The following is a 25,531-nucleotide window of genomic DNA, read 5'->3' as shown; positions in this document are numbered from 1 at the left end:
CTTGGGAGAAGAAATAAATAACTGAAGAAAATCAAGCACTTTTTGTTTGCTATTTCTCCATTGTTTCACTTTCTTAGTGGCATCATCTGTTGGGGTGCACTTTAACTGTTTTTCTGCTTTCTGTTTTCCCACGAACTAGATGGTTTTAATCTTTGGGGGGGTGTGGTAGGGGGGTGAGACAGGGCTTCTCTATGTAGCGTTGGTGCTCCTGGAGCTTGCTAGCTCTATAGACCAGGCTGGCCTCAGACTCAGAAATCTGTCTGCCTCTGCCTCCTGAGTGCTGGGATTAAAGGTGTGCGTCACCGCCAGGTGGTTTTCAATCTGTCAGTCAAACGTTGAGCTATTTGAGTAACATTACAGTTACAGCATCGTGAACATTGCAAAACATTACAGCCGAGAGGCAAGTCCATTGCTTTAGAGCTTTTTAATTAAAGTGGAAATGAGACCAGACTGTCCTGTCTCAAATTATAGTTCACCTCAGCTTTAAAACATGGTCTTCAGTTTCTGTTCCTCATCCTTGCTGGATTTTCTCACTGTTAACGAGACTGGCCTTTCACTTCAGCTTATGGTTTATATGTGGCTACAGCCTTGGTTGCCTATTCAGGTGTACTCCTTACCCAGGAAGTGTTTGATTCAGTGAGCAAGGAGCCTGGCATATCCGTTTATTCATTTATATTCTCTCTTGCTTCCTCCTCTCCCTCCCTCTCAGCCTTCCCTTTCCCATCTCATTGGCCTTGTCTTGTTTTATTTCAACTTGAGATAAGAGTCTCAACTATGTAGACCAGGCTTGCTTATAGCTTGCAGTGGTCCGTGGTCCTCCTGTCTGTGCCTCTTGAATGCTAAGATGTGCAGGTGTGTATCACCATGCCTGATTTTTTTTAAACGATAATTGTGTGTGTGTGTGTGTGTGTGTGTGTGTGTGTGTGTGTGTGTGTGTGTTGCCTCTTCCTTTTTTTTTTTTTTTTTTTTTTTTCCCGGAGCTGGGGACCGAACCCAGGGCCTTGCGCCTGCTAGGCAAGCGCTCTACCACTGAGCTAAATCCCCAACCCCTGTGTGTTGCCTCTTAAAATCTATATTTGTGTGTATGTATGTGTGTGTGTGTGTTGTCTCTTAAAATTTATTTTATATTTTACGTCTAAGGGTGTTTTACCCATGCATATACATATGTCTATGCACTACATTCATGCCTTATGTTACCCTTTTAAGCCTGGGAGGGGTCATGCTGGGATCAAACATTGGCCTTGTGCATGCCAGGGAAGTAGTCTATCACTGAACTACTTCGGCCTCTCATTTTACTCATTTTAAAGTATTCAGTTTAGTGGTATTCACATCTAATTAATGTTCACATTATTATATATAGTCTCTATCTTCAGAATTTTCTCTTTAGTTCAGATTGAACTTTCAACAGATAAACAATTCCTGAGCCAGGCCTCGTGGTGCAGCTTTGAACTCCTAGCCCTTGGAAAGCTAAGGCAGGAGGATTGTAAGTTTGAGGCAAGCCTGAACTATACTGACTCTCTCTCTCAAAGCCCAGAAAACATTTAAGTCTCCATTTCTTATTTTTCCTAAGCCCTAAAAATCACCATTCTGGGTATTTTCCATTTAAAGATTGTATATTTATAAAACCGGACTAAAGTTAAGAGCTGTTGACATTCCTACTTATTTATTATAATTAGTATTAACTTTAGGTATTTACTTCTTTAAATTAAAGAGTTTATCTAACTGTAAATATTATTTAGAACATGTTGTCTTGAAGTGTGCGTGTACTGCATGATGGCGGTCTGAGCTGGTTAACATTAACATAATAAATATATAATAATATAGTTAACATAACCGCTGTGTCTTCACAGTCAGACAGCTCAGTTGTCAGCTGGTTGTGCCATGCACTGTGCTGAACCTGTAACCTAAACACAGCCATCTTGGGTGCTGGTGCTTGCTTGCTGACCCTGAGTAGTCCATCCGAAAACTACCAAAAACCCTTATATTAGTAAAGTATTCTATTTAAGTCTGTGTCGGTTGAACTCAAGTCATTTTAGCTTTTAATATATACTTTTATTAAAAAGCAGCCTGTGCTCACCATAGGAAACTTTTATACAATATGAATAAGCCACTGAGACCAATTAAAATCTTGCCACTAGAGTATACCAGTTATACTAGTCAGGGTTCCTACAGGAACTAGACCAAAAAAAATGAATACATATTATGAAAGATTCGCAGGAACAGCTTAGGTGACAGGCAGCTAGTAGTTCTAGTAATGACTGTCTTTGTATTGGGAAGCTGAGACTCCAGTAGCCGTTCAGTCTCAAGCTCGGTCTTTCAGCAGTCCCAGTCTTGTACTCACAGCCTGCCTAGAGGATTCATGAGAGCCACTGGTCTTAGTCCACTGTGGAGAGCCAAAGACTCTAGGTTCCAGTGACTGAGAAGGATTGGCAAAAGACAGGTCTGTCTTTCCCTAGGTGCTGAAGGTGTGGCCCACTCTGGAGAGGTTCTTCTCCTAAACTTAATCCTGTCAAAAGGCTTGTTCTCTGACTTCCACAGATGACGTGTGCACCCCTCCCCCAAATGTGTTAAAATAATTTTTTACTTTGTTTATTTATGTAGAATAAGGGTCTCATGTAGCCCTGGCTGGCCTACAACTCACACTTCGTAGACCAGGTTAGCCTTGACCTCACAGAGTTTGCCTTCCTATGCTTCCTCCCAAGCTCTAGGATTAAAAGCATATGCCGCCACACTTAGAAATTTTAAATTCTTTATTTTATTTATTATGTATGTATGAATGTGTGTGTGTGAGAAGATTTAATTCTATATTACATTGTCTAGAAGAAAATATTCTGAAAACAAAATTTTGCCCACAAATGAGTGGCTTCAGTCTCTTTTCTTGTTGCTTCATCATAGTCTGGGGCTCAGTGGTTTTGTCACCAGCTGTCTTAGTTAGGGTTTCCGTTGCTGTGAAGAGACATCACATGGCAGCTCTTATAAAGAAAGACGTTTAATTGGAGCTGGGCCTACAGTTTCAGAGGTTTGGTCCATTATTGTCATGGCAGGAAACATGGCAGCATGTAGGCAAACATGGTGCTGGAGAAGGAGTTTTCCACCATGCTTGGGTTTACTGACCAGTTCCCCAACTCAGAGGCTCAGCCTGGGCCCCTCCTTCACCAAGCAGAGTAGTGACTAGGGCAAAGGAAGCCAGGCACTTACCCTACATGACAGTGTGGAGGGGACACCAGAGAACTCTGTATCAAGCAAAGGAGACTGTTTGCCATACCAGGCATAGTTTGAACAGAGGGCACCTCAAAGGCCACAGTGGCACATCCTCTGACAAGGCCACATCTCCTAATAGTGCCACTACCCTGAGGAACACCCCCACTGCACCTATGGACCAAACATGAGTCTATAAGTGATATTACTGTTCAAACCGTCACATTCCAGTCCCTGGCCCCCATAGGCTTGTAGCCATTCTGTAATGCAGAAATGCATTCAGTCCAGCATCAAAGGTCCCTATAGACTATAACAGTTTCAGACTTGCTTAAAAGTCTAAAGTTCAAAGTCTCTTCCCTGATTCATTCAATCTCTTATCTAATCCCTTGTAAAATCAAAACTAAGCAGATTACATACTTCCAAACATGCAATGGCACAGAACATACATTACCATTCTGAAAGGGAACATAGTGAAGAAACACTAAACCCAAGCAGGACTGAGAAGGAGCTGGCAAACTCCAAACTCTGTGTCTCCATGTCTGTGTCAAAGTGCTCTTCAGAACTCCAACTCCTTTCAGCTTTGTTGGCCGTAACACGCTTCTTTCTTTTGGGCTGGTTCCACTCCCTGTTGACAGGTATCTCATGACCCTGGCTTGGGTCTCCAGTGCAACCCAGGTTTCACCTTCACAGCTTCATACATTGTCTTCTTTGGTCTCCATGCAGGGGCACCCCCACTGCACTGCATGCCTGGCCTCAGCAGCTTTCCTTAGTCTCTGAGGAAGGTTCCATAACCCCTTTCTTCTCTCTTGACTCTAAAGCCAGAACCATGTTAGGTGAAGCTGCCAAGTTCCGCTGCTTGCTGGGGCTGAAACATGGCTCCCTTGTTCAATTACACCCTCACCACCTCTCTGTTTTCAGTGGTTTCTTTCACTGCATAAGCTTGGTTGTCCTGAAATTTGGCTCTGTAGACCAGGCTGACATTGATCTGAGTGCCTCTGTTTCCTGAGTGCTAGGATTAAAGGTGTGTACCACCACACCTGAACTTAAACTTCTTTAATCCCTTTTTGCAAGATGGAAGCTTAACTGGGTTGAAGCATGCTCTGAGGTCACCACCCCCTTTATTACATTTAATATGGAGGTCACCACCCCCTTTATTACATTTAATATGTTAATATGAACACAGGATTTAGTTCTTCTACTTCCTGGTGCCCCCTTCCTCCTTGAACCATGCATTTTGTAGTATTTCTTTTCATCAAAACGTTCTTCATAAGGGTGGACACTATTAACCACGTGACAGAGTCTTAGACTAGGCTGTGTTGAGATTTCCTTCACCAATTCAGCTCATCTAAATCTCTTCACTGTAGCCTCAATCTTCGGGCAAGGCCAAAAAGCAGCCATATATTTCATCAAAATAGTCACAGGAACAGTCACCAGGCCACATACAACATTCTTCTCCTCTAAAACCTCTTGAGCCAGGACCCCACAGTTTAAATCATCTCAGCACTGCTATCTCCCAAGCTCTACTAGTGTGAGCCACCAAGCAACACTTAAAGTGTCAACTGCTTTTCTAATTCAGAGTCCCAAATCCACGTTCCTCTAACAAAAGCATGGTCAAGCCGATCACAGCACTACCCCAGTCCCTGGTACCAACTTCTGACTTAGTCAGGGTTTTATTGCCGTGCAGAGAGAGATACCATGACCACAGTTCAGAGGTTTAGTCCATTACTGTCACGGCAGGAAGTAAGCCAGCCTGCAGGCAGACATGGCACTGGAGAAGAAGCTGAGAGTTTTATATCTTGATTCACAGGCAGCAGGAAACTGCCATGCTGGGCATAGCTTACGCACAAGACACCTAAAAGCCCCCCCCCCCCCATTGACACACTTCCTCCAATAAGGCCACGCATTAATAATGTCATTTCCTGTGGGCCAAGCATTCAAACACACGAGTCTGTGGGGCCATTCCTATTCAGACTGCCACAGCAGGATTTACAGTGTTGATGGGACACAGCAGTGGAAGGCCAGTGCTACCTAAGCAAGCACAATGAAGCCAGGACACAGGCAGGCCTTGATGAGTACCAGCCGGGGAGTAGACACACTGTGTGCACCACCGTTAGGAGTGGCCCCACCCAGATCCCTGAGGAATGCAGCAACAGTGCTTTATTCAGTTCATGCCTCAGAGAAAAGTTGGTCTGGGGTCTACTAGGCTGACCTGGATAGCAGAATAATCTCGATGGTGCGTTTGAGGCAGTGTGGACTCCTAGACTACGCTCTCACTGCTCTGAACTGTGCCTTGAACAAGTTCTAGTTCTCCAGTTCTCTAGTTGCCTTTTATGCCTGTCATAGATTACGCCTTCTAGCCCAGCCTTAAAATGCCGCTGCTGGGATCAGTGCATTCTACACAAGTGTCCTTCCAACTTGTTGATTTATTTATTTATTTTTTTTTTTGGTTCTTTTTTTTCGGAGCTGGGGACCGAACCCAGGCCCTTGCACTTCCTAGGTAAGCGCTCTACCACTGAGCTAAATCCCCAGCCCCCAACTTGTTGATTTATAATCACTGCAGTTGACAGGATCAGAATTCTTTGTCCTTTGTAACTGCCTGGAAGCAGACTCTGACGTGTGTTGTTTTCACACTTCCTTTAGGTCTACAATAGCTGTCTGGGTCAGGGTTGTTTGACAGACATGTGTTTTGGGGACAGAAGGACATTTGGACATTTGGAAACCTTGGGAAGGTCAAGAACTCTGGAATATGTGGCAATTCTGCCTCTGGGAATTTATTATATGGTTATACTACAGCATGTATTAAAACATTTTTAGCATGGTTTGTAACAGCAAAAATCAAGACGAACCTATATGTCCTTCAGTGAGGAGAGGTTTAATAGATTACGAAACTTTTCTTTAATGGAATGTACACGTGTATGTGTGTACACTGGCATGTACATGAACAGGCAGGGGCACACATCTACTCTTACCTTGTACACACAGACAGGAGTGAATGAGGAAATACTAATCTTCACTATTTCTGAGTGGAAAAACAAGGTCTAGTGTAGTACTACGGTATACTACCTCTTCAGTAAAAGGAAGAAAGGAACAAGAGTCTGTCTTTGCTGTTACTGGTTAAATGCATCAAACTCTGGAAGTGTATGCTGGAGACAAACCTTATGTAAGGGCAGGATGAGATCCAGGTGGGAGGAAATGAGGGTGAAGAGACATTACCATATGTGTCTGTCTACTGAAAAGCTGGGCCACATAAATACATTACTCAAAAACTAAAAGGTTTTTTTTTTTTTTTTTTTTTTTATAAAAAATTGAAAAACTTTCCCTGTGGAAGAAGTGAAGTTGTAAGAGACAACTGAATGGTTGCTGCCTGTTTTTGTTTTTTTTTGTTTTTTTTTCCTTTTCTTTTTTTCGGAGCTGGGGACCGAAATCAGGGCCTTGCGCTTGCTAGGCAAGCGCTCTATCACTGAGCTAAATCCCCAACCCCTGGTTGCTGCCTGTTAACTGGTAGGTTATATTCATGGAATTTCATGTGACTTACAGAACTATTTGTTTCTTGTAGGTTTATGGTCTCGGTTTAAAAATAAATTATTTAGGCTTATAAGGAAGATGCCATTTATTGGACGTAAGGTAGGTGTAATCTCTTTCCGTGTTCGGGGTGTATTACCTCCTCTTCCTGTTGCTAGATCAGTATTCTCAAAGGAGAGGAATGATTTTTGTCTGCCAAACTTGAGAATTTGACAGTGTTTGGAATCTGCTTAGGTTGTGACAACCATGATAGCAGGCTCCTGGAGTCTGTGGGCAGTCTGGGCTGCTGTAAAACACTCCTGGGGCACAGTATGGACCGCCCAACAGTAGATACGGCTTAAAAGGTTGGAAAGGCTCAGAGCTTCCAGGGACTAAGCCACTACCTAAAGACTATACATGGACTGACCCTGGACTCTGACCCCATAGGTAGCAATGAATATCCTAGTAAGAGCACCAGTGGAAGGGGAAGCCCTGGGTCCTGCTAAGACTGAACCCCCAGTGAACTAGACTATGGGGGGAGGGCGGCAATGGGGGGAGGGTTGGGAGGGGAACCCCAATAAGGAAGGGGAGGGGGGAGGGGGATGTTTGCCCGGAAACCAGTAAAGGGAATAACACTTGAAATGTATATAAGAAATACTCAAGTTAATTAAAAAAAAAGAAAAAAAAAAAAAAAGGTTGGAAAGGCTAAGCCTTAGCTAGAACTTTCTGCAACATATTTGGCCAAACTCCAGATGAGAAATCTGCTAAGGAGTAACTTGAAATTAGAAAACCCAATCAAAGTGTTACTGTGCTTTACAACAATATTTGGTTGGACTGAATTTAGATACTCATCTGGGGATTAAATCATGGGTTGGCAGACTTTCTGTGAAGAGGCAGATAGGAAACATTTTTGTCTACTCTGGGTCCACGTAGGAGGAACATAGGTAAGGAATGAACCTGCCAGTTCCAGGGAAACTCTATTCACAAAAACAGGTAGGCCTCTGGGGATAGTTTCCTGATCGGAAACTTAGAGATAACAGCTGTTTTCTTGCTCTTTGCTCCTCTTTACAGCAGAGTTGCTCTCTTCACTGTGTCTGTCCCCTTTGCTATCATTCTGGGATAAGATACTTCTCCTTGGGGCTGGGTTCTTTATCAAGGGGGAGATAAGCAGGACAGGCTCCTTACAAGATATAAGAAAGGCCTATGAATCCTGAGTGTCTTCAAAGCCCCAGTGCCCTGCTCTGACCTGTCTCTCACCTTCTCTCTGGCTTTTCCCAGCTTTATTTACTTTGAGGTTTTTCCTAAACTTTCTGAATCTACTGGAATCAGGGGTGGGGGGTTGGGAGTGCGGGGTGAATGGGGTGGGGGTGGGGAGGGAGGCTACTGTAAAAGCTAGGCTGTGACACAAAGGAGAGCGGGCACTTCCTTAGTATTCCCTGATACTTTAATATCTCCACCTTTCTCCTTCAGTTTTAAGACTGATTTGATTTGACCGATTGATTGATAGATTGGTTGATTTTTTTTTTTTTTTTGCAGAGTTGGGGATCAAATGAGGTACCTCTATACCACTGAGCCCCATTCCCAAAGAAACATTCCTTCTTTGGTGGTGGTAGTGGTGGTACTGGGGGTCGAATCTGGAACCTCACCAATGCTAGGCAGGCACTTGACTGTTAGTGTCTGTAAAAAGGTTCCTTCTGTTGAGGTTTGGTGGTGATGATGGTGGTGGTATTGATGTCATGGTGGTGGCAGTGGTGGTGGTGATGTCGGTGGTGGTCATGGGGACCTCAGACACGCTGGGCAGGTACTCTACTGCTGAGCTGCACTCCTAGCCCCTTCAAAACTTTGAGACAAATAAATGCTAGGATTCTAGAACCCATTCCTAAATTTTTGAAATGATAGAATTGAGGCCATGTAATCAAATCAGACCTTCATTTTTCAGAAGCAGATCTGAGGCTTGGAGACAGGAAGTTACTGTGCATATACATGTGCATTTGTGCCTCATTACTTATTCAACACGTTTATCGAGCACTTCCTCAGTCGGAGTTCTTTTTACTACTTTGCTAGGGAAACAGTGTTGAATGGCACCGAGTCCCTCCTTTTATAGAACTTGCATTTTAGTAGAAAAGACAGAAAGCAAACAAACATATAACATTTGCATTTCAAAATGAATTTTAGAATGTAACCGAGGCGAGACCTGGGAGTGGGAAGTACAAGCACCCGCTGTGATTTTTAATATACTCCCTAGTGGAAATTTTTGGTGTTTTCCCCCCCTTCTTAAACAACATAATCTACGCATGAGCACTCAGCTTTCACAGTTTGTTCATGCTGCCCATGCACTGTGCATGCAGCATGTCCTTCTCTACGACTTTAAACATGCTGCCTCTGTGTCCGTAGCATGCCGCAACATTGTCCAGTACTGTGTGGACACTGCTACTTATAGTGCTGGCATGCTTTAAAGGGGTCACTTTCCTGGGGCTGCACTGAAAGCTATGTAGAAGAATATTTTCTCTTGTATTCTGGTCATCTGTGGCCAGGATTGAGAAAAATATGAATGGTGGGTGTGAGGTCTTGGGCACCAGACTTTACTGACTATATTGTGGAAGTCACAGCACTGTATCACGTAGATAGATACTGTAACACACAGCCTTTCCCTCTACATTTGTCACCCAAGAGTCTCAGAAGTAGCAGCTCCTGCCATTTTGTGTCCGTAATTTACTCTTTTTTTCTCTCCTGAGCACCATTAGTAAACTTTTCTGTCTTTCTTGCTAAAAATAAACTTCCTGAGATGAGGGCCTTTTTCTTTCTTTCTTTCTTTCTTCCTTTCTTCCTTTCTTTCTTTCTTTCTTTCTTTCTTTCTTTCTTTCTTTCTTTCTTTCTTTCGTTTGTTTGTTTTGTTTCTTAATGGCTGTATCCCTAGCCTGTAATAACAGTTCAGCAAATATTTGTTGAACAAATGAGTAAGTAAATGAGTAAAAGAAGTGGCTCAGAAAGCGTAGCAATGAGGATGGAGAAGAACGTAGTTGATCAATTACATGGCAGAAAGGACCATAGGTTTTCTGAGCACTCGTGGATCGGGTGGGTCAAGCTACCTTAAGGAGGTGCACGATAGTCACCGCGACAATGATGGAGCCTGTGTGGGTACCCGGGAGCTCTGGGTCTCCATACTTGTGGTTCCGCTAAAGTATCTTTTGAAGTTAACTTGTCAACTGCACAACAGCCAGGATCCCCTTTTACTGTAGCTTGGCCTGTTTCCTGACTGTCTTTATCAATCACAGTATTGCTGTTGCCAACACAGCCATGGGGACTAAGGCTGCACTCAGGCTAGGCTGACTTCAGGGCCGTGAAGTGTTGGTGACATCAACACAGCCCAGAAAAAGGGGAGATTTAATGCATCTTTGACTTTCAGGAGGAAAGCTGGCTTTTTAAATCCTAAGAGGCATTGCACACGCAGGCTGGCTAAACAGATAAAATGTTCGTTTTCCTTTTAAAAAAAAAAGACAAACCCTTCTAATTTAGTAACACCTATGTTGTGCCTGGTGTTGAGACATTGACTTGGTCTCAGGGATAGCCTTTCTACTTCTGTGTTTCACTCTTTTTACCGTCCAGTTAACTTTTTTTTCTTTATCCTTGGAGATACAACAGCAGCTTACCAAAGCCAAGAAGGATCTTGTCAAGAACATGCCATTCCTGAAGTTGGACAAAGATTATGTGAAAACCCTGCCTGCTCAGGGTCTGAGCACAGCTGAGGTTCTGGAGAGACTCAAGGAGTACAGCTCCATGGGTAAGCCTTGGCCCAGGGTGCTGTGCTGCCGCTGTCCTGAGTGGCTAATGTTGGCATAGGTCAAGGATCGCTTGGCGCTTACTACGTGTACAGGGGGATCCATTCTCTACTTCAAAGACCAATTTTCATATTGTAGATAGAAGTACAGATTTATGTCAAAATTACGATGCCTGTTTCAAGGCACAGAAGACAGAAAACACTGACTGTAGCTTCAGCATCCGGAGATGAGCACAGAGTTCTAACGTCAGTACTCAGGAACCTGGGACAGGAGGATGGCTGGGAGCCCAAGGACAGCCTAGGTTATGTAGTATCAGGACAGCTAGGGCTTATGTAGATGCTGTTTCAAAAAACAAGCAAAATTTAAAAAAAAAAAAATCAAAGACGATGACAGAGGTCAGGAGACAGGACCTGGAGAGATGGCTTAGCTCTTAAATACACTGGCTATTCTCCCAGAGGCCTGGGGATTTAATTCCTAGCATCCACCAGGTGCCTTACTACCATCTGTAATTCTAGTTCCAGGGTTTCAGTTCCCTCTTCTGGTCTCCCTGACAGAAGGCATGCACATGTATGCACAGACACGCATGCAGGCTGTCACCCTTTCTTCCTTCTGTCGTCTGTTTGTTTTTATATTATTTACTGAAGCTGTCTTCAGACACACCAGAAGAGGGCATCAGATCCCATTACAGATGGTTGTGAGCCACCATGTGGTTGCTGGGAATTGAACTCAGGACCTCTGGAAGAGCAGTCAGTGCTCTTAACCACTGAGCCATCTCTCCAGCCCTGTTTATTTGTTTATGTCACAACCCATGCTGTATTCTTTGGAAGAATCAAAGAGCAGGATATGAAACCAAGTACCTTCTATCCTTAACCATGGTTACCAGAGGCCTAAGACACATGGGGTGCACAGCCATGTCCTATGAGAAAAGAGTGAAAGTCAGACTGGAAGAAGGAAGGGGTTTGTCCATCCATTTGCTGGCCAGCTTTCTGCTCTCGTGAGAACTAAGAGAGCTCTGCTTTGAAGAGCAGGTGGCTCTGTGTACTTTTCAGTCAGTATGTTTGGGTGACACTCCTCTCACAGACCACTTTCAATAGGGTGTGGCCTTGCGGTAGCAAGGACTGGAAGGACCCATCTCAGATTTATTACTGTAACAGAATGCTTCTGAGACAAGGAGCCGAACTCCGGTGGGGAACCCTTCTCAGCCTTCTTTCATGGTCCCTTCCATGCCTGCTCTTGAATGTCAGTTATGGCACAGGAAGTGGCTAATATAGTGTGCATTTTCAGGTCTGAAGTGAATGTGCCCCTCCACTGGCATGCTTTGTGCTCGGGCTACAGCTCTAGAGTCCATATAGCAAGATTTCACGGTTGCCTTTTCTGTCACCTCTGCTTGTAGCAGTTCCCATGACTTCCTGTGACTAGATAGGGAAATGAGGGGAGATACTACAGAAAAGGGCCATATTGGGAACAGGAACTGCGAGGAGGCAAAGGGCTGCTTTTATGCTGAGAGAAGGTAGCTGAAGGAGAGGGCAGCATTACTGTCTGTCTTCACTGAACCTTGATGTGCTTCTGTCTTTTCCTACAATTGTTGGCACTTAATGAATGACCTTTCCTCTCCCTGGCTGTGGTAAGTCATTACCGAAATTCCTTTGTTCTTAATAGAATGGGATTGAGTAACTACTCAGTTTACTCTTTTACTCTTTTTTAAAGTACTTATTTCTAATTAGATGTGTGGGCATGTGTCGCCGTGGAAATATGTATACTTGAGTGCAGATGCCTTCAGAAGCCATAAGAGGGCACCGGGTTCCCTAGAGCTGGAGATTCAGGAATTGCCTGCTGTGAGCACTGGGAACCGAACTCCAATCCTCTGCAAGAGAATACATGTTCTTAACTGCTGAGGCATATGTCTAATTCCTGAATGTTTTACTCATACTCCCTGAGGTTTCCGTCTGTCCTGTCTGTATCGATCCCTGTGCTCCCGGTGATGCCTGCTCGCTGACAGTGACCTTAACTTTTTCTGCAGATGTCTTCTGGCAAGAAGGGAAAGCCTCAGGAGCTGTGTACAGTGGGGAGCCGAAGCTCACCGAGCTGCTGGTGCAGGTGCTTATGTGCATGTGCTTACGTGCTTATGTGCATGGGTGCCATTTCTGGTTCATTTAAATATTTAATCTCGTTCTCGTAGTAATAATCCCTTAAGGGAAATTTACTACTGAAATAAAACCTTAGAGATTCAAAGGTTTCTTTTCACTTAAAAAGGTAAGTGTGCATACTAATGTCACACACATCTTCAGACTGGAAATGTAAAGTCACTTATATCCCTGGACTTGGCTAGGCCCTCTGAAGAAGCAGTATTTCTAGTGAAGGAGCCTGCCAATTTGAGGATACTATTTGTTTTTTGCGACTGGGTCTTCACATGGCCTGGGCTGTCCTTGAACAGCTGTAGACCAGCTATTTCAGACTCAGAGATCTTCCTGCCTCCACCTCCCAGTGCTAGGACTGAGGGTCTGGTCCGCTGTGCAGGGCTTCATTTGAGATCTTCAGTGCTAGAGCCAATGTTTGATATGGGAGTCAGGGCAAGGCTGACTGAAAGCATACTCCACAAGATGAGCCTGACTTTAGCATGGGACGTAGCTGCTTCCATTTCTAATCGACCTTAGCTTTGAAGCCCACTTCTCATATGAAATTATGGTTAGAGTTGTGATCTCTGGGATCTTGTGTTACGACTGTGAAACCCCACACACCTTGGTGTTAGAGGTACTACTTAGTTATTTCTTGGTGTAACGGTCATAAGTCTATGTTTAAACTTTTCATTAACTATAGATGAAGCCCAGGTCCTCACGAAGTGGGAATGAGGTGTCTCTTACATCCCAACTCCCACCCATCACTTTAACCATCCCCGTTACCTTCCTTGTCAAAATGGATCCTGTTCTTTCCCATTTCTTTCTCTCCTTTTGCATAGGATGAGTTTCCATTCATCTCTTCACGGTCCTCTCATCAAAGCCCTTAGAGCACTCAGGATGCTAGCCGTTCCCCATCAGGGTCCCTTAGCACATGCAGACAGATGAACTCACAGCAGTGACTGCTGCTTTGTGGCAGGCAGACTAGTGCTTCCATGTTTCATTGTCATTTTCATATTTAATTATTGCTAGGACCCCGTAAGGTAGATACCATCCGTCCCCTTTGCATATGAAGAAAATGGGGCTCACAGGGTGTATTTGGCCTGTATGGCTAAAAGTGACAGGCAGAGGTGCGACTTCAAAGTGATGGCAATCCGTTGGTGTTACAGTTTAATACTCCTGTGTTTATATTTCTTCCCTCATGTTGTAAAATCGTTTATTTTCATGTCTTATCTCTTACATCATATTCTGGTTCTTAAGCTAGAAAATACATCACACCCTTTTTCTTACTGTTGGACCCAGTACCTGAAAACCGCACTCAGGACATGTTTCTTTGTCTTGTTTAGGATAACAGCCTGTCCTGTACCCCCTTGTCTTTCTTTGCAGGCTTACGGAGAATTCACGTGGAGCAATCCACTGCACCCAGATATCTTCCCCGGACTACGGAAGTTAGAGGCAGAAATCGTGAGGATGACTTGCTCCCTCTTCAATGGGGGGCCAGACTCCTGTGGATGTGTAAGTAGCATGTAATAGAAGTTCTAAGGTAGTCCATTACACAGTTATAGGACTGTTGTAGAATGGTCTAGATGAAGTGAAGTTTTAAAATGTTAACTTGTACTTTTAAAATACTGAGTGTCAGCATTTTGGTGTATCTTCTAGGTATTTTTCTCTTCAACTTCAGATTTTCAAAAAATGTTCAGCCTATATAAAGTTGCTAGGAGAGTTTAAAGAACACTGCGTTCACCAGATATTGTCTCTACTAGGCTAATCCTCTCCCTTTTTCTTACCTGCTTTTTCATCCATATACCTATTGATCACCATTTTTCTACTGCTATGCGCACGCGCGCGCACACACACACACACACACACACACACCCCTTTTCCTTTTGGTATTTTGTGATAAAGTCTTATAGCCCAGGTTGGCCTCAGACCTGCTTTGTAGCTGAAGATAATCTGGAACTCCTGATGCTCCTCCCTCCTCCCTATTGCTGTGATTGTAGGTGTGTGGTACTACAGTCCTAGCTCTCTGTACATTTCCTTCTTTTTTTTTTTTTTCCCCCCCGGAGCTGGGGACCAAACCCAGGGCCTTGCGCTTGCTAGGCAAGTGCTCTACCACTGAGCTAAATCCCCAACCCCACATTTCCTTCTTTTAAAGTGGTTTTTTCCTGACACTAGTGTAAAGTTTTAAAAAGCCACCTTCTTTCACATTAGTGAGGTTTATTTCTTGTACAGGGAAGGGTTTGAATTTTCTGCTGTCTTCTGTTGCACTGGAGTACACTGTTAGAGGGGAAGATCTGGCTTTGGTAGACTGCCTTGCAGAACACTTGGTTATGTTCTGTTTTAGGGCTTAGACAGTTCTTAATGTTAGTTCAGTAATGGATATAATTTTTTTTAATGCTTTGTCAAGCTTTTTACTTACTTAGGGTATTACTGTATGTTGTTGGAAATAGAAGGTCTGTCAGTTTTTTCCTTACATGATAGGCCTATATCAATTGAAAGTTCTTGTTCCTCCGAATCTTCCTGCCCTCACGTCTTTTTCAGGTTATTCAGGAAGTTCACTGTTGAGAGAAGCAAGAAGGCGAGGCCAAATTAAAGAGAAATCTTTAGGCTGAAACTAACTGGGGGTCTTCAATACTTCTGAGATTTTTTTTTTATGCTTCAAAATTTCTTTCCCTATATTAACTTCATTCACAGAGGCTTAAAAGGGCAAATTCATGTACTAAAAAGGTTTTATATATGTTCAAAGAAGCTGATCGACGAGAGTGCCTCGAAGCCTCTGTTTTTTACCTCACAGCTAAACTTCTGTCCTGAAGACAGGACACATGATGTAGATGACTAGGAATTTGGAAGTTTTTCTGTTTAGGTCATTGTCGGGCCTTGGTAAGAATGTAAGGCCTGGTAATTCCCCAACTTTCTACACAGCTGCCTTGGTACCTCATGTGACAACTCTGAGGTTTTAGGCTAGACCGCAGGGTGTTGTTGCTGGTCTGTAGAGTCTTTTCCATAGAGATCTACAAACAAGGGTCCCCTGTCTACCTTCCGTGAGCTATTTAAGGAGGGTATTCACATTAATTCCTCAATTTTCTGAGTTAATCTTTATAACTCTTGACCAGTGGGGTTCTATACCCAATGGTATCTTTATTCTGTGTGTAGATATAGGGAAAATTTAGTAAACACTTCTCATTCTATCTCAAGTTGACACATAATCTACAATTCGGAAGGTTTTGCTTATCAGCAGATGTAATGGGTAACACTGGATGATCGCTTAGGGCCTTCAGCTTCCTCTTGAAAGAAAACCCCAAGATGGGGTGAACCTTCACAGATGCTGACTCTGAGATGACATTTGCCAGCTCTGTGCTGCAGCCCTTGGCTTTTGGGGAAATTATTCAAGCTCAGTAACTACTAAAAGATTGTGAGGTGACAGGATGTGTTTACTGAATGTCAGGTTGGGTTTCAGAATTGTTCACTGCTGATCCTGTGGCATACCCTGTAATCCTTGAACCACGCTGTCTGTTCATGTCTGCCCGTGTCTGTTTCTGTATCAAACATTTTTAAGTTCAAAGCAAGCTACACCTCCTAATATCCACCCTTAACTTACTGTGGCTTCTTTTCTTCACGTAGGTGACTTCTGGGGGAACAGAAAGCATCCTAATGGCCTGCAAAGCATATCGGGACTTGGCCTTAGAGAAGGGGATCAAAACTCCAGAAATGTATGTATGTGTGTCTGCTTCCCCTTGATGGTGTCCTGGGCAGCGAGGCGTAGAATGAGCCCAACCTGCTTCTCTGCTGCTTTTCTTCCTCCTACGATTCCAGTCTTCTTGCCCCTGGCCCAGCACCTCCTCTACCTTGTCCCGTCACATCCAGTAGCTGGTTATTCGAGCTTAAACATGGTGCATGTTTTTAGCAAGAATAGCATCCTTTTCCCAGAGGCGACAGCTAGAACTTCATCCCTGAATCTTGTGTTGTTAATTTATCCAGAGCCTGAGGGAGACTGCCTGTGGAGACCGTCTTGAGGTTGAGTGAACATTTCTGAAGTAACTTAGACCACCTCCAGTGGTCCCCAGGAACATTTGCATCTGAGAATTAGTTCTAGAAGGGAGAATTTGAAAACAAGGTTTTTGTTTTGTTTTATTTTTGAGATTTAGTTACATTGTTATTCGTATGATTCTAATCTTGGTTCCTGGCTGAGTTTTCTCTAAACCACCTTCTGTATGATGTATTAATATTACACCTCCTGGGCTGATTTTTTTTTTTTTCATCTCCAAGTATAGGTAACGAAGTAGTTTTTGTTCATCCAACTGTGACCACTTTGCCTAGGAGAATAAACCGAGCTGCTGTTACTTTGTTCAAATGTAAACTTTTGATGCCTGGTACTTAGTGATTGTGGAGATTTTTCTCCTTTAAAGGAAACAGTAGCGGCTGGAGAGGAGTAATGGGGATACCTGTGACTCTGTTTTCTCCTTGAACATTATTTGAAAACTATTTGTAACCATGTAGGAGAGAGAGATTTTCAGTTTTTATAGGTTGGTGATTGTTCAGGGCTGGCAGGCCACTTTGGCCTGAGATTGACTAGCGACTGCTGCTTCTGTCTCTGCTGGGCAACCTCACTGTCTGCTAGAACAGCATTTTGCTCTTCACAGAGGTCTTCTGTGTGATCAGCCCTCCTCAGGAAGTTCTGCCTCATACACCCTCGTCTGAACCCTCTGTCTGTTGACTTTTTCCTGTCTGGCCCAATTTATGGTCTGTGTCCTTTTGTGTTCTGAGTTTTCCTTCCTGTTGCCAAAATGATTTTCTACATAGTGGAGAGAAGTTGTCTACAAAAAATCAGTGTGCTTCTTTTTGTTTGCACCAAGAAAATATTAACGTAACAGTGTGAGGAAAAGTACTCAGACTTACAGTACCTGGTGACTTAAAGTGCTGCCAAGTTCTCCTGGGTCCTGTTGTGCTTGACCTTTCATTGGCCCCCTTCTCCTCCACCACCTAGTGTGGCTCCTGAGAGTGCCCACGCCGCATTCGACAAAGCAGCTCATTATTTCGGAATGAAGATTGTACGCGTTGCGCAGAAAAAGAACATGGAGGTGGATGTGCGGGTGAGTCTGGAAGGCTTCAGGAGCAGGATATCACGTTGACTAGAGCAGCCAGAGCAGAAACTGGACTGGCAGTGTGACAGGGCAACCATGTTTCTGAGTTCTGAAAGGTGGACGATCTGGACCCTGATGGTGTTGAGCTGGACTTTACTTTCCCCTCTTTCACTTCCTTTCCTTTATTTGTAAAATGAATATGGATGAACTCGTCCCACCACTCCCTTTCTCAGACCTAAATGTGTTTTTAATGTCTCACCTAAGGGTAGGGACATTTTTTGTTTTATTGAAGTCGTAAGGAAAAGTCAAGTTTTTGCTGAATCATCTCTGGTATACTGTGGCCTGGGACTCACAGTTCACTCCTTTGTCTCCTAGCTCAGTATGGCTTCTGTTTCCATAGCGTTTGCATACAGTTACATTTCCATGTGGACTTGTGTGCTCCCTCCATAGCAGAAGGCAGTCTTCTCCCGAGGTGTAGAGACTCTAAGTGGTCCACATCGTCCTCACAGCAAAAGGTATGAGCAGCTGTGACTAAGGTTCTTACTTCTCTTAAACTTTACTCCCTAGGCAATGAAAAGAGCCATCTCCAGGAACACAGCCATGCTGGTCTGTTCTGCCCCACAGTTTCCTCATGGTGTGATAGATCCTATCCCCGAAGTGGCCAAGGTGAGAGATTTTAGCTATGCAGATTTGAGGCATGCAGGTTAGCACTTTAAAATAGATGGTGCAGGGCTTTGTGAGGAGAAAGGCTTTTGTTTGATGTTTGACCATAGCAGACATTGATAGTGCTTATCACCCTAAGGCAAGTCCTGCACCTCTTTTGGGAGCTTCTGAAGGTCCCTAGCCATCTTTATTGGGAGAAGGGTAGTAGAGGACCCGACTGCCTTTAAACAAGGTATTTTGAAATAGTACTGACTCTTGTTTCCAACAGGCAGTAATGTGTGCCTACTATACAATGACTACAGTAGGACCTGACCCTCTAGAGGTTGTTAAATCAGAGCTCTGCTGTTTCTCATGTGACGGTTGGGAGAGCCTGAGGTACATTTTTAAGTACACATTACGTGAAATGTATTTCAGGTGGACACTTTTTAAAAAATATTTATTTTATGTACATGAGTACACCACAGCTGTCTTCAGACACACCAGAAGAGGACATCGGATCTCATAAAGGATGGTTGTGAGCCACCATGTGGTTGCTGGGATTTGAGCTCAGGACCTGTGGCAGAGCACTCAGTGCTCTTAACCACTGAGCCATCTCTCCATCCCCCTAGCTAGACACTTTTGAAGATTAAATATACATGAAAAATAAACTTCATTTAAAAATATCAAAAATAACCATTTGGATCTGTGGGTCAGTTGGTAGAGTCTATTCAAGGCTTGTATGAAGCCCTGCATTTGGTCCTTAGCACCCCATGAAACTGGCCATTGTTATATATACTGGTCATCTGAGGTAGGAGGATCAGGAAAATTCAAGGGCTGGATTGCAAGTTCTAGGCTGGGATAAATGAGACCATGTCTTCCAATAAATATATTAATGCCCTTTTAACGCCTGTGAGGTAGTACAGACTAGCCCATCTTTCCGCTCCTGCTCTGCCTAGGGGTTATTTACATTTTCATATGTCTTTTTAACTAGCTGGCTGTCAAATATAAAATCCCATTCCATGTGGATGCTTGTCTTGGGGGCTTCCTCATTGTCTTCATGGAGAAAGCAGGGTACCCACTGGAGAAACCATTTGATTTCCGGGTGAAAGGTGTGACCAGCATTTCAGCAGATACTCATAAGGTGAGCTGGGGGGGTAACCAAGAGCTGACAGTTGGTGATTTCACTGTTCTCCAAACACCTTGTCTTAGGGTTTCTGTTGCTGTGAAGAGACACTCTCATAGAAGAAAACATTTAACTGGGGCTGGCTTACAGTTCAGAAGTTCAGTCTATTTTTGTTGTGGCAGGAAGCATGGGGGCACGCAGGCAAACATGGCACTGGAGAAGCAGCTGAGGGTTCTATATCAGGATCCGGGGACAGCTGGAAGAGAAGGTCACACTAGACCTGGCTTGAGCATCCGAGACCTCTAAACTGTCCCCAGTGACACACTTCCTCCAACAACACCACACCTGTTCTAACAAGGATACACCTCCTAATAGTGCCCCTCCCTGTGGGCCCACGGGGGCCATTTTCATTTCAACCACCACACATACCAACATATAAAGTCGGACTCTTGTCTGTCAGCCTGCGGAGTGACAAGTCAGGGAGAACAGGAGCTCCTGCCTTTCCGTATCCTGGGCTGAAAGGGTTTCCTGCCAACCAACTGTCTAGCTAGGGCCTTTGTGACAAAAACCGCCAAAGTCTTGAAATTACTGGTGGTGCTGAGGGTTGATACCAGAGTCCCTGAGCCTACGTGACAATATGCGTATGCTGATGGCAGGGTCCTTTTGGGAAAAGAAACCCGTGTGTTCAGGAGCAACCAGCTTATAGTGTTTGATATGTCTGTGCCTGCCTAGAATTCCTGATCCCTCCTTCCTCCAACTCCCATGTGTATGCCACTACGCTCAGCTTCCGCAAGATTTTAAGTAAGGAAAGCCAAAGGCTGAGTAAGAAAGGGGGGAAACCTAGTCTTAATTTTTCTCTGGATCTCAGATGGCTCACCCCTTACAGTGAGAACAGGAATCCTTCCCTTGAGTCCCTTCTGTCTGTTAACTCCATGAAGTACGAACCTCGCCTGAATAGGAAGCCCCTGTGAGAAAACAGCCACACTTCTGTTCTGTGGCAGAGCAGCCAGGTCAACCACACTCTAACCTCTTTGCCTCTCCCCTCAGTACGGCTATGCTCCCAAAGGTTCATCAGTGGTGATGTACTCTAACGAGAAGTACAGGAAGTACCAGTTCTTTGTTGATGCAGATTGGCAAGGTGGCATCTACGCATCTCCAAGCATAGCTGGCTCACGGCCTGGTGGCATCATTGCAGCCTGTTGGGCCGCCTTGATGCACTTTGGTGAGAACGGCTATGTTGAAGCTACCAAACAGATCATCAAAACTGCTCGCTTCCTCAAGTCAGAGTATGTGTGGAAAATGGGGTTCTGCTTTGTCTCTTCTCTCTCCCCTAGTTGGCCCAAGGCATCTCTGCCTGGTAGCACTCCCTTTGACCACTTACTGTCTCCTGATAGACTGGGATTTAGACCAGCCCTTACTAGATGGTGCTGGGAGAAGAGAAACTTGCATTCTGTGCGTGACTTGGAGTGGGGTAGACTGGGGAAAGTCAGTGGTTCTGGATGGAGTTTGGAACTTGGAAACTTTCTGATGTTCTGTCTGGGAGTCTGATCTCCAGAAAACCCACCCATCCTGGCCTAGCCTCCTTGGTGTAAGAGACAAGTCAAGTCCCAGGAGAGTGGGCTGTGATCATCAACTGAGATAAGGGCTGACAGAATGCATTTGCTCAATTTCTACCTTTGCTTTCTTTTAGACTGGAAAACATCAAAAACATCTTCATTTTGGGGGATCCTCAATTGTCAGTTATTGCTCTGGGCTCCAACGATTTTGACATCTACCGACTATCTAATATGATGTCTGCTAAGGGGTGGAATTTTAACTACTTGCAGTTCCCAAGAAGGTAAGCCTAAAGCCTCTACCCCTTCCTTCATTTCATTACCCGAGGAGCTGAGGTAACAAGGTAACCTGATACTTAGCTTCTAGAACCTGGCATATTGGTAGCAACTGAAGTTCATAGATGTAACAAACAAGGTGGTTTGCTTTAAGCTCAGGTAGAACTGGCTGCCAGCCTCCTGAGACAGGATGTCACTTGTAAGGTTTTTCTCAGTTCTTTCTGTGGCCTCTGTATTCTGTGATCTTTCTTGTGTGTAGCTATCAACTTGCTTCTCTAAGATTCCATTATGTGGGTAACGTTCCCTCAAAGCCCTCTAAAAGGTTTCTGGTCGTGCAGGCATGATGTACCCTTCCATGTGCTTTTCTGACTTAATATTTCACTCCAGCTAGATGGGTCTGTACCCATATCTACAACCTTCCTTCCACAGTTACAGCCCTTGACAACTCCAGCCTTTCCCAGAGCGAATTAGGGTTTCTCAAGAGCACTGAGGTCCCTCAGGACTCCAGCTCTATGGTTTTCTTCCCACCGGGGCTTACTCTCTAAGATGAAAACCTCTTTGTTACCCTTCACTGCTCACACACGGTGGAAGTAGCCACCATTGACAATTTGTGGGATGGAGACAGGACAGAGCCGCCAGCCATGTTCATTTGGCTAAGCTGGTTCTTGGGCATGCTAAAAAACGAATCCCTGATTTCCTAGAATAAAAACCCATAGATTTGAGAGCCTGTCTCGTCTCCCAGGTCCAGAAATAGCAGCCCTGTCAACCAGTACATCCCTCCTCAGGAGTGGCTTTGTTTTAGGGTTTCTTTATTTTCCAAGATCTCCCTCCCACCCCCCTCTCTTTTCTTCCATAGCATTCATTTCTGCATTACGTTAGTACATACTCGGAAGCGAGTGGCAATCCAGTTCCTAAAGGATATCCGGGAATCGGTCACACAAATCATGAAGAATCCTAAAGCTAAGACCACAGGAATGGTAAGAGTACCAGGGCATCCCCGCTTAGAAACATGAGGACTGTGGGAGGCTGTCCCAGTGTTCATGTCTGTCTCTGCCTCTGCTCAGTGCACAGACTTCTCAGCAGTTAATGCTGCTGGTCCCTGCTTCCCGCTTGTTAGGGATCTCAGGAGAGAGAGAGAGAGAGAGAGAGAGAGAGAGAGAGAGAGAGCGCGAAGGCGCATGCAAAAGCTGCTGAACAGAAGCCGGGTTACTCTCATACTGTGTGTGTTTACAAAGAAACTTGACACAGAAAAGGCAATGAGCACTTGGGTTTTGTGTGTGTGTGTGTGTGTGTGTGTGTGTGTGTGTGTGTGTGTGTGTGTGTGTTTTAAGACAGTAAACCCCAGAGTTTTGGGACCCCAGAGTAGTTCATTTACTTGGTAAGGCAGGCCGGAAAGTACCTGTCACAAAAATCCTGTGGCAGCTGCTTGTCTGATGGAATGGTGCCTGGGCTAGGAATGGGGGCTGGGTGCACAAGGATGGCAGCTGTACTCACATCACTAATGATGATCTATCCTTGGTTGGATTTGCAGGGTGCCATCTATGGCATGGCCCAGGCAACCATTGACAGGAAGATGGTTGCAGAAATATCCTCCGTCTTCTTGGACAGCCTTTATAGTACAGACCCTGTGACTCAGGGTAACCAGATGAACGGTTCTCCAAAGCCCCGCTGAACTTTGACCCTTGATAGATCCATGGAACTTCAGGCCTTCAGAAGGTTCTTGGCATTTAGAACCCACCACACACAACTTGACATCTGGACTGGCTCCTTAGAGCACAAATAGGATAAACCGTAAGATAGCTTCAGCCTCAGGACTCCTTTGTCTCCTTTTGGGGCTTTTAGTTTGAAGACCCTGAAGGATCCCACTGCATAATGAGTCTGCCCTGGTTATTAATGTTGCCCTAGGAATTGTTTTAACCATATTTTCCTCTAACATCTTTAGCATCATCTTCACTTATGCGGCGGCCCTGACCTGTCCTGATTGCTTAGGGAAAATGTGAGATAGCAAGAGGGTGTCTCAACGTTCTGGCTGTCAGGCAGGGGGCATTTATGTACTGTGTTCCCTGGGTGGGTGCTAATCTGTCCCACTCGGGGAGATTTCAGCCTCTGCGTCAGGAGATGCTGCTTGTCTCTCAGGATCGCTCTCATTACAACTTGCTTTACTTTTCCAAGCACAAGTTGGCCAGGTTACTGGCCTCTCTTTTTTTTTAATTACTGGAGTGTGTTCCCTTGACGGGGTTTGAAGTGCTCCTTTGTCTTGTGCACGACCATGGCTGCTGCCACCTTTGGAGATGCCTGTTGGCCGTGATGCTCACACTTGTGTGTTCTTATTACTGTAGGGTAGGAAATGAACGTGTTTTTCAGAGAAGCTTGGGCTTTCTGGCTATTGGCGCTGCCTCGAGTCTGGAGTAGGTGTAGATCACACCTGAGCCCTCTCCTGGGCCAGAGAAGCCAAAGCCAGCCCCTTCCCCATATTTTCTTGAACAGCAGCATAGTAAGCACCTAGGTCATGCACATGTGGGCGGTGGTCTTCCCCTTCAACTTTGCCTTAAGCCTTCGTGTAATGAGAATCCAGTTTTATTGAAGAAAACACTCCACAAGTGTCCTTGACTTCCCTCAGTGGGTGTGAAGACGTTTGGAGGACACTTGCTCCATCAGTGTGTTCTCTGCCCCTTCCCCCCTTTTTTAAGCTTCCAAAGGTACGACGGCATTTTAGCTCCAGGTACTGGACGTTCCTCAGGCCCTGCTAAAGGAAGCAGCATAGGACAAGAGGCATTTTGGAGTAGAAAGGAATGGCTGTAGCCATTACACTTGGGGCCTGGGATTCTTTCGTGAGACTGATCGCCCAGGGTTATACAGGGACACAAGCGATCCCTGGCCAACTTCCCACTTGCTTTTCCCTTTTAGGGATTGGGGGCTCTGAGGAAGACCGAGCCCTGTCCTGCTCTGATGACCATACCGTGTGCCTTTCTACCTAGCAGCAAGTAATAAATTTAGTCCTCACCCAGGCCCTGGCAGAAATGGACCCCTATTTGTGGGGTGTCTGTTTTGTAGGAAAGGACTTGGGACAAATCACCAGAAGCCATGCTCTGTTCCTTCCCCTTCTCAGGGATTCCTGAGTATTTGCCTGAGTATGGCTGGCTGGGAGAGCCAAGCTGTCAGACTCTTCCTCACCTTCCTTGGGAAGTGGTCTTCAGCACTGTTCTGACTCCAAAGCTGTGACCAGCTGGCTCATTGCAGGGCAAGCACATATGTCCACTTCCCTCCTGTGTGCTCTACAGTGCATTCTGAGGCTCAGGGATGGTTGGTGTGACCCATGTCAGAGGGAGGCTGAGTTCCTGAGCTCACACACTTTCCAGTGGTTAGAGCTATGCAGGACTCATCTCTGGGCCTACAGTGCATCATGCTGGAGAAGTCCAGGAACCACCTAGCAGGCACCACTGGCTTGCCAGTGGCTAAAATGGAGACCCATCCTTTATAGTCTCAGCAGAGCCGGGGACCAAGCCGTTCCCTTCCTTGTGGTAGCACTGGCATGGGGTGCTGGTGTTTTTCAGAGGGACCTGCTGCAGCCATTTTAATTCATGATTAGGAACCTTAGTGCAACTTAAGACTTTCATTGTGTGTTTATGTGTGCATGCCATACCTAGCCGGTGACAGGGTGGGTAGGGTGTCTAGTATCATGGTATCATGTGGCTTAGTAGGTGCCACAGTAACTTCTGCAAACATTGTACTGTCTTGTTTCTGTATTAGAGGTAGCTAGTCATGTGGATATACTGACGTGTTCCTTTTAATATTACCAGTTTTATACTTGGAAAATGGTACTTGCCTCTTTGAAATCTGTTTTGTCTCCTCTAATGTCCCCATCGTCTCCAAGTCCTTTCCTAACTGCGGCAATAACTCTTCAGAAGCAATTGAATAATAAATGTCCCAAATCGTAATCATTGGATGGGTGCATTTTTTTTTTATACAGATCACAAATACAGCAGTTGCTGAATGGGAGGCTGGCGAGCATTCCCCCATTGCTGCCCCTCCCCCACCCACCCAGACCTACAACAGTGTCCATCATGTGCGGGCACTTCAGCGGGGAGCTTAGTTGTCTCCAGGAGCTGTGGTTATGTCTGTCTGGAGATGTCTTTTAATCTTGACCCTTAGTTCCCTGGGGCCTTTGTCCTGAACTCTCTAGCCATTGTACCAGAATATACTGATAAGCTGGCCTGCTTGTCTACCTCGTCTCTGGGGTGCTTGGAGCGCAGAGGGCATGCCG

At 44.9% G+C, this 25,531-nt stretch overlaps 1 protein-coding gene across 7 annotated transcripts in view; it reads left to right on the top strand.

The window, feature by feature from the left end:
• The window catches only part of Sgpl1 (sphingosine-1-phosphate lyase 1), a 46,285-nt gene extending 21,080 nt beyond the window's left edge, over positions 1-25,205 (top strand). For 4 of the 7 annotated variants that reach the window (NM_001434568.1, NM_001434567.1, NM_173116.2 and 1 more), the window contains exons 4-15: positions 6,755-6,822; positions 10,333-10,480; positions 12,499-12,575; positions 13,979-14,107; positions 16,214-16,302; positions 17,577-17,682; positions 18,241-18,339; positions 19,307-19,456; positions 20,486-20,724; positions 21,129-21,275; positions 22,124-22,244; positions 22,799-25,205. In NM_001434568.1, coding sequence (NP_001421497.1) covers positions 6,755-6,822; positions 10,333-10,480; positions 12,499-12,575; positions 13,979-14,107; positions 16,214-16,302; positions 17,577-17,682; positions 18,241-18,339; positions 19,307-19,456; positions 20,486-20,724; positions 21,129-21,275; positions 22,124-22,244; positions 22,799-22,939 — 1,514 coding nt within the window. In that variant the 3' untranslated portion in view covers positions 22,940-25,205. The remainder of the gene's footprint in view (positions 1-6,754; positions 6,823-10,332; positions 10,481-12,498; positions 12,576-13,978; positions 14,108-16,213; positions 16,303-17,576; positions 17,683-18,240; positions 18,340-19,306; positions 19,457-20,485; positions 20,725-21,128; positions 21,276-22,123; positions 22,245-22,798) is intronic. The other 3 variants (XR_015644544.1, XR_015644542.1, XR_015644543.1) reach the window with 1 other exon arrangement.
• Positions 25,206-25,531: the final 326 nt, after the last annotated feature.

The sequence above is a fragment of the Rattus norvegicus genome, chromosome 20 (assembly GCF_021556685.1).
Source record: "Rattus norvegicus strain SHRSP/BbbUtx chromosome 20, alternate assembly SHRSP_T2T, whole genome shotgun sequence".
In the NCBI taxonomy this organism is placed as follows: domain Eukaryota; kingdom Metazoa; phylum Chordata; class Mammalia; order Rodentia; family Muridae; genus Rattus; species Rattus norvegicus.
The sequence above is the reverse complement of the archived record's forward strand: the minus strand, read 5'-3'. Positions and strand labels throughout refer to the sequence as shown.